Source organism: Trachemys scripta, chromosome 1 (assembly GCF_013100865.1).
Source record: "Trachemys scripta elegans isolate TJP31775 chromosome 1, CAS_Tse_1.0, whole genome shotgun sequence".
NCBI classification, from domain to species: Eukaryota; Metazoa; Chordata; order Testudines; family Emydidae; genus Trachemys; species Trachemys scripta.
In genome coordinates, this window is record NC_048298.1 from 28,529,169 (window position 1) to 28,548,072 (window position 18,904).

Here is an 18,904-nt window from a genome sequence, read left to right on the forward strand (position 1 = left end):
GGCGCGGCGCTCGGCGGGGGGTTGGGAGGGCGGCGCTTTTTTTTGCTGCTTGGGGCAGCAAAAAAGTTAGAGCCGGCCCTGGTTGAGGCAATAGCAGTTATAGGTTACAGTACATGGGTCTTCCAATTGTAAAGTCTATTACTATATTATACTCACCAGCAGTGTCTTTCTTGGTGGATATCTGGTTAACAACATACAGATTGAGTAGATCTAAACTGACTGTTGAACTTTTATGGGGTGATGATACTCCTAGCAGCTTCATCTTTGATCTAAGCTTTTTCTTTTCAAAGAATTCCTATAATTTTCAAAAGACAGAACAATAAATTGCTTGATATATACTACAGAGCACCGCAGAAGTACATGTGGTGCATATTCATGATTTAGCTGCACAATTGCCTTTAATATCAACAAAATCACATGGCTGAATTGCTATACTCACAAATCTAGCATTTAAATTCACTTTCATCTCTTTTGAAAAGATTATTTCTTGTACAAATATTATCTGAATTTCTTTTTTTAAAGCTAAATGAATGATGGTGCTTCTGATGGAAAAATTCAGTCTCTGAAATTTCACTTTTTCAACCTTCACCTACCTATTAACAATTTAAAACTTTGTATGATTTTTTTTAAAGCGTCAGACTCCCTTGAAGAAAAACAACTTCTATTTTTTAATAATTTGAAGAGCTGAGAATTTGTATGCACATTATAAACCAGCAAGAAAAATCAACAAGGATTATATACACATGGCCATCCACAAAGATGCAAAGAGCTTATCATTCTCTTAGACGGTCTTCCTTGGCACAGAATATACAATCCTATGAAATAAAGAAAAAAGAAACTCCCATAGCTGCCCTCGTGTGGCAATAGTCTAAAGCAGATCTGGTTAACACTTCTAAAGTCTATGGATTATGTAAACAATTCACTTTAACCCTTGAATTGTGTTCATAGCAATGCAGGGAACAAGCTTTGTGCAGAAGAACAGATTATTAATAATCATCCTGAGATCATCAGTATCAAATGCAGCAAATAATTCTGAATGAGTACATAAGAACAATGGTAACTTGTTCATTTTGGCCACCACAAGGACATCAAAGACTCCAGGCTGTGCCAAGTTACAAAATGCTGCAATGCTTTTCATGGGAATATAATTTTGGACTGGACCAGTAACCACCTCCATGTGATATTTGACAGATTTCAGATATAACTTTTTGGTAAATATATTTTCCAGGATAAGCAATTGTATAATAATCTTTCAAGTTATTATGATATTGAACTTTGCAAAATACACATATGCTTCAGATAAAGCTATTTCCAATTAGGAAGACAAGGGGCCAAATTCAACCCTGACATAAGTGAACACAATTCCTATCCGCCTCATCTAATCCTTTCATTTCCCTCAGTGTTCTTAACGCTGCCTTGTAATCTTCCTTATCTCCCACTTTTATCCCCTCCCTCATACTCTTCCTCAATCTCTTTCCCTCTCACAATACAAGAATTTTCTGAATGCCTCTACCCTCAAAATCCCACACTTGTCCCTTATCAGCAAAAATCCAGATACGGTCCCATACACCTTTCTCCCATTACCTCCACACTTATTAAATGCATTGTTTACAGTTATTGTACCAAATTCCTCTCCAACAGCTCCTGGACCCCCACCCCAGCCAGCTTCTACCATCTCTACAATGCTGGAGCACCACTACATACTTGTAATGTTATTGATTAGCCCAATTAGCCCTTGATGAGCTGCTCCATATTACTTATGTATCCAAGGGATTGGGAGAGTGTTTGAAGGGAACAAGGGGACTCCAGAGGGTCATCCTACTGCTGTGAGTCTGCTTTTGGGACTGGCTACATCCTACAAGCCTGCTTTTCCTCCTCCTCTATGGCTTGGTGAAAGGTGCCACTTGGAGTCTAGTCTCCATAATCTATTCAGTGTCCAGGCCCCTTGCCTGGGCTTCCTAACCTTGTCTTACTGCTCCTAGCTCCTGCCAAGAAGGAGAATGTCTGTTCTTATAGTTGCACCCACCTGCCCTCCCTCTCTCCTTTCCTGCTATGGTTTGACATTTCCTCTGTTTATATCAAGGCAGAATTTGATCCACTCAGTGCACTTTGGCAGCCAGAAAAAAGTAATTAAACATTCTTATGTTTAGCCCCAGGAAGAGTACCATCTATATGTAATTAGCTATTAGTTGGAATGACCAAGTATTTGAGGACTGTGAATCTGCAAGCCATTCCTGCAGTCCTATCTATATAATGGGCATATGTTTGTAATAGGTAAGAAATTACTAAACTTTGCATGACTCTTATGCATAGAAATACACACACAAATAATAATTAAAAATCAGAAATTCAGCTTAAAGCTCTCCTAGACAAAATATTTTTTCCCAGAAAAGTTACTCTGAAAGTATGCACACTAGTCCAATCCCATAGCACTATACCTCCCTTCAACTGCTTTGAAAAATTATCTGCGTGTGAAATCAATGTTAAACATTTTTTTAGTCGTGTAAAATTATTACAAATTAAAATTATTACAAATAGCTATAATAATTTACCTTTTGCTTTCTCCTTTCCTGTTTAAGTATGATTCTGCTCCTGAAAGGTGGCAAATAGCTAATTAGTTCCTTAAAAAGGGATTATTATTTATTTGCAGAGTGTAGTTGGAAGTTGAGACGTGAGGAGGCAGGACTGTAATTCTTAGTAATACTACTGAGAGATAAATGTATAAACCCTTGCCTCTGAGGATGAGACAGTGGGCCAGTCCTCTGCTGGTGAGTCAGCATAGCTCTAGTCAATTTGAGCCATGTCTGTTTATAACAGCTGGGGATCTGGCCCATTGTCTCTAAATCAGGGCTAGTGATCATCAATGGCTCCATGTCTAGTTGGAGGCCGGTATCAAGTGGAGTGCCCCAAGGGTCAGTCCTGGGGCCGGTTTTGTTCAATATCTTCATTAATGATCTGGAGGACGGCATGGACTGCACCCTCAGCAAGTTTGCAGATGACACTAAACTGGGAGGAGTGGTAGATACGCTGGAGGGTAGGGATAGGATACAGAGGGACCTAGACAAATTAGAGGATTGGGCCAAAAGAAATCTGATGAGATTCAACAAGGACAAGTGCAGAGTCCTGCACTTAGGATGGAAGAATCCCATGCACTGCTACAGACTAGGGACCGAATGGCTAAGTAGCAGTTCTGCAGAAAAGGACGTAGTGGTTACAGTGGATGAGAAACTGGATATGAGTCGACAGTGTGCCCTTGTTGCCAAGAAGGCTAACGGCAGTGCCAGCAAATCGAGGGATGTGATCATTCCCCTCTATTCGACATTGGTGAGGCCTCATCTGGAGTACTGTGTCCAGTTTTGGGCCCCACACTACAAGAAGGATGTGGAAAAATTTGAAAGAGTCCAGCAGAGGGCAACAAAAATGATTAGGGGGCTGGAGCACATGACTTATGAGGAGAGACTGAGGGAACTGGGATTGTTTAGTCTGCAGAAGAGAAGAATGAGGGGGGATTTGATAGCTGCTTTCAACTACCTGAAAGGGGGTTCCAAAGAGGATGGATCTAGACTGTTCTCAGTGGTAGCAGATGACAGAACAAGGAGTAATGGTCTCAAGTTGCAGTAGGGGAGGTTTAGGTTGGATATTAGGAAAAACTTTTTCACTAGGAGAGTGGTGAAGCACTGGAATGGGTTACCTAGGGAGGTGGTGGAATCTCCTTCCTTAGAGGTTTTTAAGGTCAGGCTTGACAAAGCCCTGGCTGGGGTGATTTAGTTGGGGATTGGTCCTGCTTTGAGCAGGGGGTTGGACTAGATGAACTCCTGAGGTCCCTTCCAACCCTGATATTCTATGATACTAAATACATTGTGCACCTAAAAGTCCAAACCTCTAACTGACTAACCAGCTATGTAATTATCTATTTTTAAATCCTTAGAATAATACAAGAAATTTTTGACAATATATTTATTCCTGCAGTTTTTCAACAGCCCTCTTTCTGCCTTTTCTGCCATGGCTCAACAGTAGTACAGATGTTATAATAGCAAAGAAAAACAAAAGCTAATGTATATAGCTCAAGTTCCTCATCATTCTAGGCTTCCAAGATTATAACCCACATTTTGAATTGAAACCATAAGTAAAGGTGTTAGCCATTACAAATGTTATGGGATCATAGCATCCTGCATCACTCAGAAGGCAGGTGATTACATTCAGTGCTATCTGGAGCTTCTAAGTGAATTTCAAGGTTAGCCTTATGCAGACCATATACATTTATTTACAATTTACTTGGAAGTTTTTAAAGTGTTGTATGGTTTTTTGACCTTTAAAGTCCTCTAATGGTTCGGCTCCATCCACATGTGATACTGTGATTGGATGTCCACCCTCACACAAGGCAGAGCAGGTTAAATCAGGTCGATTGACCTGATAAGATGCACCTGAGGGAGAGCCAGGGCTTGAAAGCCTGATTATGATTGAGCCCAGCTGGGCAGGGGTAGAAAGCGTTGGTATAAAGCCAGCAAGCTGCATCCAGAAGGTGGCTGTAGATGAAGTAGCCTGTAGTCATTTTCTGGGAGATATGTTTCGGGGTTACAGAGCTAAGTAGGCACTCCTTTGGAGGAAGGAATTTGGGTTAGTAAACCCAACGAGGATGGGAGGACAGAAAATAGAGTAGAGAATTAGAAAGGAATCCAGGGAAATAACAATAGGGTCTGGGAGCAAGCAGATTATAGTTGCTGGACATAGGCTCTCTGGATGGAAACCCAGAGTAGTAGGGGAACCTGGGACCACCCATCCCTTGCTGGGAAAGGGGTATAGGATTTGGTCTTGGGTGGGGAGTGGATGAAGACAGCTGATCCAGTGGAACTTTGATAGCCTGGAAGGACTGTACAGTTACCTGTCTGGAGGACTAAGTCACAAAGAAAAAATATGTAAAGTCCCAAAGACCAGGTGGGGGCCTAGTGAGAATGAGAAGACAGATGGGGGGTGTCAGCCCTGGATCGAGCTAATCCCCAGAGTAGTTGGGAGGAGATGCTGCCCTAGCGGTGAGAGGACCTGTGACAGAGACCTTCCGTCTCTTGTTTTTTAACATGGCAGCTGACACCATCTGAGATACTGGAGCAACCAATCCCTGATATAAATGGAGGCAGGTGCTGCTAGCGGAGCATCTTGGTGAGGAGCTGACTTCCCTCTCTGGTTCACCACAGTCTTAATTTCAGGACACAGTACAAAACCAACCCATTTTCTCAACATTGCTGTGAGGAAAATTGGTATTTTGTCTGGCGGGCTAAGAGGTAATTATGGGACAGGAATCCAGGAGAGGGATGACTTCAGGATGATCAGCTGATTGATTGAGGGGCCTCAGTAGGCTGAAGTGGGAAATGCTTATGGGAATAGGAATATGAAGTATGAAGGTCTCTTTCTGCAATTACCAGGTGAGGATTGGATGTCTCCATGGAACTGTACATTTTAACTTTTTGTGTAGTATACAGAGTGTTGATAAGCACTTTATAAATATATATCATATGTAGTTGCAGTAGGTGGGACCCCCAGTCAAAGGCAATTTTTCTGCTGCCTAAGGTGTAAGTCCCAGAATTACCACTGGAATCCTGACATGCAATTAATAGCAGTATCGGGTACCGTAATAATACACAAGGGATATACATTTTTCAAAATGAATGTTATCCTCCTAGATATTCTGTGAGATATATACATACACAGGATAGTGCTCCCAAGCATTTAGGCCAGTGTTTGTCAAGCTGAAATTTCCCCCACATATGTAGTGCAGAACAACTTGAATCTTACAAAAAGGCTTCCTTATGCATTTGGAATTACTTTAGTTTGATTCTCCATATATGGTTAGGATGATTACAAAATTGTTTAGCAAGGCTAACCTCAAAAGCCTGGTGAAATCCTTTGAATTTTAAATTTCTAATAGATGGTGGAGTGCTTTTTAAGTGCTCTTAAAAAAGTTTTTCAAAATCATTTGGTATAAAAAGGTTAGTAAACCTGCTGGTGGTGACTTTACTGTTTCTGTACAGCTCAGTAGTCTCACATCTGCTTCCCCAGAACTAGATATAAAAATAGCTAGGATAATAGAAAATACACATGATCAACTTTCAAATTTCACTGTTGAAAGAGAATGGACAATCTTGTCACCAAAACCATTACTGGGAGCAAAAGGCACTGAAGGTTTCCTCTCTAATTAAACTTTGGTCTACTGAATTGTCATTTTATTTTCAAAGCACTCTAATGATCAGAAGATGAGCTTGTCTCCTTTTAATTTCTCATGATTGAGACATGTACATTTGGCTTATATGATGAAGTTATTGAATTTGATTAGAAATGTAGCAGATATGAATAAAAGGTTATAGTTAATTCAGACTACAAAAGTTGCAGAATACAAAGTTTGAAACTGTTTCCAAATTGCAAGAAAATGAGAGAACAACAAGATGTGTTGATGATAACATGATTCTATTACAGCTAAGAATTTAAAAATGTACAACATCATTAAAATGACCTGGAAACGAAAATCAGAAAAGTAAAGTTACAAAAGACCTCTTAATTTCATTTAAATTTTAAAAGAAGTCAGAAGATTTACGTGTCTTAGACCATCAAAACTCTGAGTGAGCCAATTAGCCCTTGTCCACACTGACAATTTTAGGGAAACTGCATACCATTGCTCTAGTACCACTGCAGTTCCGCCAAAGCTCCCAATGAAAGGAGCTCTAATGTATAGTGGCTGCCAGCATCATGTCTTTTGTATTTGCTAAAACAGTGGTGGGAGATTTCCCTCAAACTCACTCAGGTTTTTACTCTTCATCCTTCCAAAATACCATATGTTTAATCATGTTTATGATAGTAGTTCCTAGAGAATGGGGTCCCCATGTGCTGCTAGGCACTGTACAGATAGAGTACAATACTGTTTCCCCAAAGAGGCTGTAATTTAAATATACAAGACAGACATGGGGTAGAACACACCAGCAGAGTGAACAATGGGATGGCAAAATGTTCCACTTTTTCTGTGTGTTGGGAGCGGAGGTACTTAAGTGCTATGATAATACTAATTAATAATAAGAGGGGATAAGCCAAATGGGAAGGGCAGGGGCGAAGATGGCCAAGTGTGCAGTGAAGCTCAAGTGAAGAGTGAGGGGGGAGGATTGGGGGCAAACAGCCAATGAACACTGAGCAAAGAGGATCCAGTCAAAACTGTATAGGACATATGGCATATATTAGGGGAAAAAGAATCCGATGTCTATAATTAAACTAAACCTATTCTAGTGATCAAAGCCCCCATCCTGCAATGGGGCTTGAAGTGGGCAGACCCCTCTGCCTGTCCGCCGAATCCCTTTGCCAGGTTCAGACCGGAAGAAATTATCTTTTTAAACCATTTAACTGTGTTTTTTTTATTCAAACAAGACAAATCTTTTGAAGTGAGAAATCTTTGTCTCCTTCTGATAAGGAAACTGAGAGTAATAAATATGGCTAGGGTTTTTAAAGGTGCCTAAGGGAGTTTAGGCTTTCCTGAAAATTGTACCCTAAAGCTATAATGATGTGGTAGATAATCTTCTCAAGCATAATGGGAATGTGAAGGAAGGAAAGAAACTCCATTCAAAGATGCTTTACCTTTCTCTTCTTTCTGAGGAGGACCTAAGCTAAGAGATACAATGGGAGAATTTACTAATATTGATTTTGAGATTTAGAGAGTCTTTGTAGCAGTCTGAATTAGTAGATCAGTGTTCAGCAAGAGCACAATAATGCTGAAATTCCTCTCAGAACTGAAGATAGCTTGACAAAATACACTGAAGAGATCAATCCTGCACAGGTGGAAGAAAGGACTAGAAGACCTAATATTTTTCACCCCTAATTCCTGTTCTGTGCAATCCAAAATTATTTTCTGTGAATTAGTAATGCATGCATCTTTGCTGTACAAATGTTAAACATGTCATACTACTAAAACCTTTAGATAATAATAGACTGAAACTATCTTAACATTTAGTATAGAAGCCTCCTGTACTGATAGTATCACGATGCTGCTGAACAAATGTTAAAAAATATCTGTTCCAGTTAACAACATACACATTGCATTCATACAGGGGTAGTAAATCCAGGTCAGGTGACACTGCAGTAACAACACTTTGTTATGGCCCCTTCACCCAGCCCCACTCTGTCCAGTGCTATGTTTCACATATAGCCCTGCACTGCCCAAACAAAAAGTAAGGATGGAAGTAGGTGCAGAGAAGCCATTTCTGAATGTCCCACCTTACCCAGTCCTGGGAAGAGAGTCCTGTACACAGCACAAATGAGGGGAGGCCAAGGAAGGGAGGCCCCTTCACACAGTCTGACTCTGTCAACTTGAAAGTGAGGAGGCCCATAGTGCACAGCCCCATGTTACCCAGTCTGGGCAGGGGGAATGCTTAGGCCCCATTGTGCACAGCCCACCGCTGCCCAATGTGGGCTGGGGAAGTGTGTAGACCCCAGTGCATACAGCCCCATGCTGCCCAGTGGGTGTAGGAAGCGTGTAGGCCCCATTTTGCACAGCCCCATGCTGCTGGTCTGAGGAAGTGTGTAGGCCCCTTTCACATAGCCCTATGCTGCCGTGTGTGTGTGTGAAGCATGTAGGCCCCATTGTGTACAGCTCCAGGCTGCCCCGTCTGGGAGTGGGGGAAGTGTGTAGGCCCCATTGTGTACAGCTCCAGGCTGCCCCGTCTGGGAGTGGGGGAAGTGTGTAGGCCGCATCGCACACAGCTCCAGGCTGCGTGCTCTGGGGTGGGGGTCAAAGCCTCACACTGTCTTGGGGCCTGGTTGTGCCTTAACAACCAGGATGAGCTTCACTCACCGGGAGCCACCAACCCAGTTCATTGTCCGAGAGAACGAGTGCAGGGGGCTTGGAGGGCTGCTGAGGGTGAGGGGGTGTGACTCTCGCAAATGACCACCCACGTCAAGGCAGCCTGCCTGCAGACCGGCTGCAGCTGGGACCTTCTGTAATAACGGCTTGCAACCAGCAGGACCACTGGCATTGAGAGCAGGGAGCCTGTCTTTCCTCTTCCTCTCCCTGTGCTCTCCTTGCTGGCAGAGTGGCAGCCAGCAAGCTTGGACTGCTCAGAGAGGAGCAGAAGAAAGGAAGTGGTAGCTAGGGTTACCATATTTTGAGTATCCAAAAGGAGGACACTCCACGGGGCCCCGCCCCCACCCCAACTCCACCCCTTCCCCAAAGTCCCCGCCCCAACTCCGCCCCCTCCCCTGCTTCCCGCGAACATTTGATTCGCGGGAAGCCTGAAGCAGGTAAGGGGGTGTGGGGGGAGGAGGCGCGTCTCCAGCCTGGGTCGGCTTGGGCCCTGGGGTGCCGGCTCCGGGCCAGCCCCCGGCCGAGCACCCCCGGCCAGCACAGCACTGCCGGTCCCCGGCCCGGTCCCCGGCCCGGCCCCCGGCCCAGCACCAGCACCCCGGGCCCCGGCCCAGCACCCTGGTTCCCGGCCCGGCACCGCCGGCCCGGCCCCCGGCCCCCGGCTCGGCACCGTCCCCCCGGCCCCCGGCCCCCGGCTCGGCACCCCCGGCCAGGCCCCCAGCCCAGCACCGCTGGCCCCGCGTGTCCCAATTTTCCCGGACATGTCTGGCTTTTTGGGATTTCCCCCCGGACAGGGATTTGGAGCCCAAAAAGCCGGACATGTCCGGGAAAATCCGGACATATGGTAACCCTAGTGGTAGCTGCCAGGTGCACCAGCAGGAAAGGAATGTGACAGGCTTGGGAGACAGAGGATGAAGGAAGCCCCTTCCCACAGACTCTGAGTCAGGGGAAGGCTAATGTGATGGGGCAAAATGGGGGGGGGGGGTCTGCTCCAGGGTCCTGTCTCTTACCCTGGCAACAAGCTACCAGCTTCCCTTCCACACAGGCTGCCCCTGGTCCCCAAAGCCTTTTCCAAGTTGCCCCTGGTTGAACCAACTTTTAATGGCAAATGTGTTGTCTTATATCAGAGTTGAATTTGGTCACGAAGGTTTGATACTTTCTATACCACCTTTGTTCTTAATTATTCTGCAGCACTTTGTGGTATTACCTTGAGTCAAAGGAAAAAAGACCACAAGTAACTTTTTCACTTGTTTCATTTACTAGATCTGGTAGTTAGGAAAACTGTCATGAATGAAGATTTAAATTACTTGATTATATTTTAGTGTAAAAAATATTGACATCCCTCCCACCGCAAATTGTGTTTTTGGAACCAAAATCATGAAAAGTTCTTTCAAACAAACTTAACATAAGGAATCACATTTATCTCTAGTGTAAGCCCAGTAAAATCAGTGAAGTAGCAACAATATGCTTAAACAGTGGAGAAATGTAGCACGGAGTCCATGACCACACTATGGCTTTATTCCAAGCATCTAAAAGCTCCACAGGATTATGACTGATCTGGTGCAGCCAGGTTAATTACGGGTGACTGCATGGTCACTGCCAGTCCATGACCGGACAGTGTCCCCTCCTGACCTCAAGTCCAATCTTCAGAGCTTAACGTACTGAAGTAACACCAAGGATGAATTTGACCTAGGATTTCTAATATTTAAATAATACGTTTTCACTGTCAACATTTGAAAGCTTTTAGACAATGGGCTCAGGTATAGGATGATATCACACATACAAAGGATTGCAAGACACCATTATTCTTATTCATTTTTGGAAGGAGGAGATATTGAGTTTCATGATTTTTTTTTCCAATTGGTTTTCTTTGTAGTGAAGTACACAGCAAAGCTGTTTCCTCTGTTCATGAAACTGAAATAACTTGATGAAAGAAATAGTCTTGAAGACTTCAGTTATTTGATAACATTTTTTTATAGCCACCTCATCAAACAACAGAATTCTGCCCTGGATTCCTTTGTCAAGCCCCGCCCCACACGCCAATGCTCCCATGTTGAACTGCTCAGAGTGGCTTGCCAGAAGTACTTGGGGGCAGGGAAGGTACAGTTCTAAAGTTGCTGCTTTTTCTTGGGCACAATCAGGGCACAATTTGTTGTAGAGGTGAGCACTGACAGAGCCTACGGCCTCTGCTCAGTAATGACTCCAGCTCTCTGCTTTCCGTCAGTAGGACTGTCTCACATGGAGGGAAGTGAATTAGAACAGCTAATGTAAAACCCTGTATTTACTAACCAAAAGGAGATATATAAAAACTGAGTTTTCAACTCATTTATTAGAAATAAACTTTTTCTCTATGATTATAAATGATTCTTATGTCTCTTAATAAATCCTTTCATTTTATAGTTATTTCCGAGCAAGTGATCTCAATCTGTTACCAGTTATGGTAAAGGAAGAGCGAGATCCACAAATGTGTTGCAATACTGAACATCACAGGGCCTAACTTTGGGGCACCTAGAAAATCACAGGGACTACACTGCAATCCACAAAGTCAAGTTAGGCAATCTATACAATGAATGGGAAGAGATGGGCACCTTAGAATGTGATCCACAAAGCCACATGCTAGGTGGGAACCCATGTAAGCTAGCCAGTGAGAGGTGTGGGTGGTAAGTCCTATTCCTCTTGTGGAGATAAGCACCTAAGTCTGGCAGCAGGGAGGTAGCTATCTCTGCCGGGGCGGCTCTATGTTTTTTGCCACTCCAAGCACGGCAGGCAGGCGGCTTTTGGTGGCGCGCCTGCGGGTGGTCCGCTGGTCACGTGGATTCGGCGGCATGTCTGCAGGAGGGCCGCCGGTGCTGCATCATTGGCGTCCCCGCCGCCGAATTGCTGCCGAAGCTGCGGGACCGGTGGACCTCCCGCAGGCATGCCGCCGAAGGCAGCCTGACTGCCGCCCTCAGGGCGACCGGCAGGCCGCCCACCGTGGCTTGCCGCCCCAGGCATGTGCTTGCTGTGCTGGTGCCTGGAGCTGCCCCGATCTCTGCTTAGTGACCCAAGAACAGGAACCAGCTGCCTGACTCCAGGCTGCTTAAGCATCTAAGACATTTTTTGCAGGAATTTTGTGCTCCACCCAAAATAGCCAGAGGAGGAGGTTACTACCTTATAACTTTAGAAGAGGGGTCTCTTGCCTCTCAGTGGGGTGCTCTAACAACTGAGCTATTGGATATTCTGATGTGGGGCTCCCGCAATCTCTCCCGAAGGTGTTCCACTGCAGATAAATGAGTGATTGGGGTAGGGAAACTGGACCAAGAGTCTCTCACCTCTCAGGTGGGTGCCCTAACCACTGGACTATAGTCATTCTCACTTTCTTTCTTTCTTTGGCCCAGAGACTTGGGTGCCTGCATCTAGGGTTTAAGTGCCTAAATACTTCTGTGGATCTAGGTAAAATTGTTTACTTAGCAAATGAATAAATGATAAAATCTGAGGACTCTCACAACTGGCTTTAGATGAAGTCTATTACTACTGAACTTTTGAGTGTGTTAATTTAACACACTTTTTTTTACTCTGTTTGGCCAGAATTTTCAATCCTGTCATCAAACATTAGGCAATTAAACATAAGAACATAAGAATGGCCATACTGGGTCAGACCAAAAGCAGGAGTTATATTGAGCAAGTATTTGCTGCTGACACAACATTTCAGAATAAATATGAGGCTCCTTAATGGTTTCTTGGTTAAAAGGCCTAATTTGACATTGGCCTTGGGGACTGGAATTAGGCCTGATCCTGCAAACTTTTGCTTACAAGAGTAGTCCCTACTTACGTGAGTTGTCACACTAAATTAAATGGAACTACTCCCATGAGTAGAAGTATTCATGTGAATAAGGATTTGCATGATCAAGCACTATTTCATTTGGCTCAGATCAAAGCTGATCTTTCCTACAATAATATATAACCGTGTGGAGTGAAATAAAAAAAAAGCATGGTCACAAAATACTAGGGACGCTATGATATGCACTCATATACTGCATATCTTAGAAATCATTTACAATTGAAGTCTAATATTAAATTAGGTGGTTCTTAATGCAAATAGAAGAAGAAAATATTTGCACAACCTAACAGCACAGTACCTAGTTTACAGAAGGGCAACAGAAATACTAAGAATTCATCCAAAATGAAGAAATATAATCAACTAATCAGCATATTGTAGAAATACAGAAGAAAAATCTCTAGTTAAAGTAGATGTTAAAGGACCAATTGTGTAAGAAGCTAAGCCACTCAACTCCCATTGAAATCAGTTTGTGTGTGTGTGTAAAAATAAATACATATATGAATTAAATGTATTTTAAATGTTGAAAGCACAAAATAGCAAGACTATGGGACATACAGTATTTATCTATTTTAAATTTACCTTTGACTTTAATTTCAAATCCTCCAATATCACACCAGCCAGCTCCTACTGTACAATGACACTCCACCACCCCCATGTCTGTTACAACCTCCACAAGATCACATGGAACCAGCCTAGAGGAGATCAGGTAAGTGGGCTTTTGCCTCAAATTTTGCATTTTATATTATTATTCAAAAGATATAAAAGAATTGTAAAAAGTTGGGAAGGCTGGATGATATCATTAAATGATTCTCTTGTCGCCTATATTCCAGCCCTAGTATTGCATAATGTCCACAAGTAGTGCAGGACACTATAGTGGTGCAGGAGCCAGTTGGCATCCTCATGCACTCTCCATTCTAGTTCCTAAATGTTCATATGTCCATAGAACTTATCTAACCTAATATTAATCACCTCTATTTATGTTCCAAAGAATGTAATGTTATCTGAATACAACCCATTTCCATATGCAATGATTCTATTCCTTCCTTCATCACAACTTTACTGTTTGGAAAAAGGAGAATCTATTAGATCTCCAGGGAGCAACATGATGGTTGCAGTATACTTTGTTCTGCTTGCATCTTGGCCTTTAGAAGTCATTCATATCCTCCTTATTTTTCCTTCTCTGGGATTGTTCTTCCATTCAGAAGTGCATACAGGCGACTTTTAAAGTATTTGATTGAAACCAGTTTTATCAATAAAAAAGCAGCCAAATTACTTTAAAAACAAAAAAACATATGCATATCTCTGGATCTTCATGTATGCATGACAGAAATTACAACAGTGCCCCCTTTCCAGTGTCAATTACTCTAATTTATTTGAATGGACTTTCTTTTTTGTGTTTTTTAAATAAAATCAGTTGTTAGAAATTGGGTAGACCCTATAGCTTAAAAATAATCTAGATCAGGGATCTCAAACTCAAATCACCACGAGGGCCACATGAGGACTAGTTCATTGGCCCGAGGGCCACATCACTGACACCTTTTCATATAAAGGTACAAAAGCCCCACCATCACCACCCACCACTCCACCTCTTCCATGAAGCCCCGCCTCTTCCCAACCCTATTCCATCCCCTTCCCCAAATCCCCGCCCCTGCCCCGCCTCTTCTCCGCCTCCTCCCCTGAATGCGTGGTTCTCCGCTCCTCCCCCCTCCCTCCTGGAAAGCGCTAAGCACCTGGAGGTAGACTGGGGGGGAGGGAGAGCAGCGGGTGAGGGGAGCTTGGCGTCTGCAGGAAATAACTCCACAGGCCAGTCGCATGTTTGAGACCCCTGATCTAGATGTTACTACAGCTTTGGTAACTGTTTCATCAGTGTTGCCTGAGTAGTTTTATTATGAAGTGATAAAATCACTAGTCACAACCACTCCAAAAATTCTAACAACTAAGGCTACATTCCACAAAAGATGTAATTTGTTGATAGGTTATAGAGAGTGACTGCAAAAATCTCAGGGCAGCAAGAATAGAAGGAAGTGGGTAATTCAACTGACAGTTCAGGCGTTTCCCATGTTCTTTAAAAAAAAAAAAAGGAGAAAATGCATTGCTCTTATTCATTACAGTACTGTATGGTCAGGAGATTTTTGTTTCATTTATGTTCTCACAGGCCCCGCATGACTGAAAGCTTCAGTTTTTCAGACTCTGGTACAGCCAGAAGTCAGCAGATATGCAGAAGTGAAATAGGAATCTATGAACTTTTTCCCTATTTAAAAAAAATGCTGGGGTGGGGGCACATTGCAAGTAACTGTGGTTTGGCAAACCAACTTTAAGATAATGTTATGCCTAGTGCACAAATATGCAATCATCAAATGGAAATTGTGATTTAAAAAAACGGCGAGTGTCTGAACTAGGCACTTTCTTACTCAACATGTCTAGTTCCTGTGTATCTTTCAGTTGTATGTTTTCTGGTTATTTTACTGACACCCTATTGCACTGGTTATTATTTTAAGTGCAGCAGTGAAAGAGTTAGACCAGAGTACAGCTATCTGATATATCAACAAAACTGCTTTCTAAGATCTAATTAATTGTATTTATTTTGATTTGCACAGTAAAAAGATAGACACCCATCCAAGCCACTAGGCACCCTTGACAATATATAGAATTACAAATATTCTAACTCCATTGTTTTTACATTTCCATCTGTCTACACAACTCTTCCAATCAACAATGGGTACAGATTTCTTGCAACCCTGTTAGGGAAGGAGGCAGAAAAATAGCTGATTTGTTGAACCTTGTCTTGTTTTGGGTTTGTTTAGGGGGCTCTCACTCTACGGTGATTGGTGCCTGATTAGATTTTTTTTTCCAATTCTAACTTTCACAAAGATAAGGTAGTGTTTACTATTTCTGAAACATCCAGAGTAAAATGCTTCCTAAATGTTGTTACATAAAAAGTCTGTTTTTAGCAGTAATATGAGCTAGTTTTACTCTGCATAAGCTGATTTATAGAATAGTTGAGTCATGCACCTTTCAGTGGCCTTATGTTAATGAATATTTCTTATGGAAGTTTGTGATCCTTAGTTATATTAGTCTTATGGTTATTTCTAATAATGTATTTTCAAAACTCTGATTTACCCTCCGCCACCAAATGGGGGAAGAACTATTGCATTTATAGCTATAGTGGCTCCATTACTTAACTTTTAAAATGTGAAATATGCTCAACTACTCTTTTTTACATTTTATTTTCTCCTTCTGAGTCCTAAATACTATACTCTTACTAAGCAATATACCTTGAAATAATGTGATAATGGGGATCGGGGGAATAAGGGAAATGAAAAATAGCTAGAAACATGTTTGTATTGTCATTATTTTTTGTGGATTTATGATATGTTATAGGTGCTAATGATGATTCAGGTAACAGGAATTCAAATCTCTTTCGGGGATAGAGTCCCATGATTGACAATACAATACATTGTATGTAGTAGTGTAGCAACAGGATAAATGGGGGCGGAGGCAGGGAGAGAGGAGGAATATTTCCAGTTTACATGTATTTTTCAAAATATTCCCAGAGGGAACCATCTGATCCTTCACGCTGTCCCAACTGCCTACCTAGAATTAGAATTCAAACCTCCAGCTAATTAAGTTCCCTCACATGGGGCCTATTCTTCCTCTCTGTCTTCTCCCCCATCTGATTTCATTCTGAATTAGCTGCAATGCTAGGGCCATGCCTAGAGCTCTCATCTAGAGCCAGATTCTGATTTCATTTACAGTTGGGGTTGCCAATTTTGGCTGGATGTATACCTGGAGATTTAATCACCAGACATAATCTTTAATTAAAGATTAATCTTTTAATTCCTGGAGACTCCAGGCCAATCCTGGAGGGTTGGCAACACTATTTACAGAGGGGATAATTCAATTTATGGCTGATTTTTTTCTCTTCTCCCCACTCAAGAGTTTAGGCAGCTCCCAAGCACCTTTCCTCCACCCCCTTCAGTTCCCCTTTTGTTCCTCTCTCTGTAGGTAAATCTAGAAGTGATACACTTGCAAAATCAGCAGCCCTGCTCTTTCCCTTCCCCCTCTGATGCTGCTCCTGCGTGGTCCTCGCAGTGTCTGGCGACGCACTGATGGCCCCTGCGAAGGCCAATGCGTAGCCCTAGTTGAGCAGCCTCCCGGCTGCTTGAATCGGGTGCTGCCAGCACCGACCGGCCCCGTTCCTGGCGCACGATTCAGAGCGCGCCGCGCGGGGCTGGTGAAGGTCCAGAGGGATCAGTGGGTTCCCCAGCTCCTCGCAGCCAATGAGCGGCCGGCGGGGGCGGAGTTGGCGGCGGCGGATCACAGCGTGCGGCAGCTCTCGGTGCATTGAAGGAACCATCCTCTGGTGGAAGCCGGCGTCCGTCCGCCTCTGTCACAACAAGGGCGGCGAGGAAGGAGCCATGGGGCATGCCCGGGCTCCATGAACATCCCTCCTAGGCGGTCTTCCTCCTGGGCATGACCCAGCGCCAGAGCATCCCTGCTCCGCGGCGGTCCCTGCGGCTGTGCGACATGACCCAGCTGCTGCGTGCCGCAGCCGGGCGAGGGAAGTGGACCAGATCCAGCGCGGCCAAGAGGGCTGCGTGCCTGGTGGCTGCGGCATATGGGCTGAAAATCCTCTATCCCGTCCTCCGCAAGCGCCTGCAGCAGACAGCCTGCGAAAAGGGCTTGCAGGCTGCCTGCCGGGCTGGAGGGGGCGAGGAGCCGCTGCATTGCAGCCGGATCCGGGGCAGAGCCTCCCCGGCAGTGAATGCGGATTTTTTCAGGCAGCTGCTGGAACTTCGTAAGATCCTCTTCCCGAAGCTGGTGAGCGCCGAATCGGGCTGGCTTTGCCTCCACTCGGTGGCTCTGGTCTCCCGGACCTTCCTCTCCATCTACGTGGCCGGACTGGATGGGAAGATCGTCAAGAGCATCGTGGAGAAGAAGCCCAGGAGCTTTGCCATCAAATTAATCAAGTGGCTCATGGTTGCAATCCCTGCCACTTTTGTGAACAGCGCCATACGGTACCTGGAGTGCAAGCTGGCCCTAGCCTTCCGTACCCGCCTGGTGGATCATGCCTATGAGACGTACTTTGCCAATCAAACTTACTACAAGGTGATCAATATGGATGGGAGGCTAGCGAACCCCGACCAGTCCCTGACGGAGGACATCATGATGTTCTCTCAGTCGGTGGCACACCTGTACTCCAACCTGACCAAGCCCATCCTGGATGTGGTGCTGACATCCTACAGTCTTATCCAGACTGCCAGGTCCAGGGGAGCAAGCCCCATCGGGCCTACGCTGCTGGCAGGCCTAGTGGTGTATGCCACGGCGAGAGTACTGAAAGCGTGCTCGCCCAAATTTGGCAAACTGGTCGCAGAGGAAGCTCATAGAAAGGGTTATCTGCGATTCGTCCATTCGCGGATTATAGCCAATGTGGAAGAGATCGCCTTCTACAGAGGACACAAGGTAAAATGGAAATAAAGGCAAGGACTAAAATCAGAGATGGTCCAGAACTGTTGCTGTACTACTAGATGTTGATCTACTGTAATAATGCTGGTCATGTGCCCTCACCCTCTCCCCCATGAGGGATATGAATTCCTCTGATTCCTAAACCTGTTTACGATATATACTCTCTCACATTGTATGGAGAGAAACAGAAGTATAGAGTATTCCCCATTTTATTTTTCTCAAAGTATTTTGAGCAGCATCACATTTCTCTAATACATTTTAATTTTCCTCTTCTGTCTCATTTCCAAAAGGTGCCCTTTTAACCTTTCCAGGCTCTTATTTCTCCCCTATTTTATTAACTAAAAATATTTAATGATACAGAAATACTTTTTCTCTAAATGCAAAAATCAGTAGCACACAGTAATCCAGAAGAAAACGTTGCTGTAGTTTAGATGGCAACACGATCTTTGACATTGTCTTGTGTAGATAGCTAAGAAAAATTGTAGTCACTATAGTCCTAAAGTTGCTGAAATACAGTACAGAATTTAGGTTACCAGTTACATAAAAGTAACAGATAATTTAAAAATCAGCATATTGAAGACATTTTCAAAATTATATTGTGAGTTTTGACTGTAATGTGTTTAAAATGGCTTTTAAAAAAGTTTCCCATAATGTGAAAAAGAAAATAGTAAAATTTCACACTACCCTTTCAGTCAAAAGTATTAATAAGACAACATAAACATTTTATTTTTATAGTAGCAATGAGCACCAAAAATTGTCTGCAGCATTGCATTAACTGCAGCTAA

The 18,904-nt window shown here is 43.6% G+C and overlaps 2 protein-coding genes across 2 annotated transcripts in view; one reads left to right on the forward strand and one right to left on the reverse strand.

The window, feature by feature from the left end:
* Positions 1–8,847, reverse strand: part of C1H12orf40 (chromosome 1 C12orf40 homolog) — a 30,675-nt gene extending 21,828 nt beyond the window's left edge. The window contains exons 1-3 of the mRNA XM_034772357.1: positions 8,825–8,847; positions 2,553–2,592; positions 157–295 (exon numbers count right to left, since the gene is read on the reverse strand). Coding sequence (XP_034628248.1) covers positions 157–295; positions 2,553–2,592; positions 8,825–8,847 — 202 coding nt within the window. The remainder of the gene's footprint in view (positions 1–156; positions 296–2,552; positions 2,593–8,824) is intronic.
* An 8,161-nt stretch (positions 8,848–17,008) lies between these two features.
* The window catches only part of ABCD2 (ATP binding cassette subfamily D member 2), a 65,005-nt gene continuing 63,109 nt past the window's right edge, over positions 17,009–18,904 (forward strand). The window contains exon 1 of the mRNA XM_034766898.1: positions 17,009–18,116. Coding sequence (XP_034622789.1) covers positions 17,127–18,116 — 990 coding nt within the window. The 5' untranslated portion in view covers positions 17,009–17,126. The remainder of the gene's footprint in view (positions 18,117–18,904) is intronic.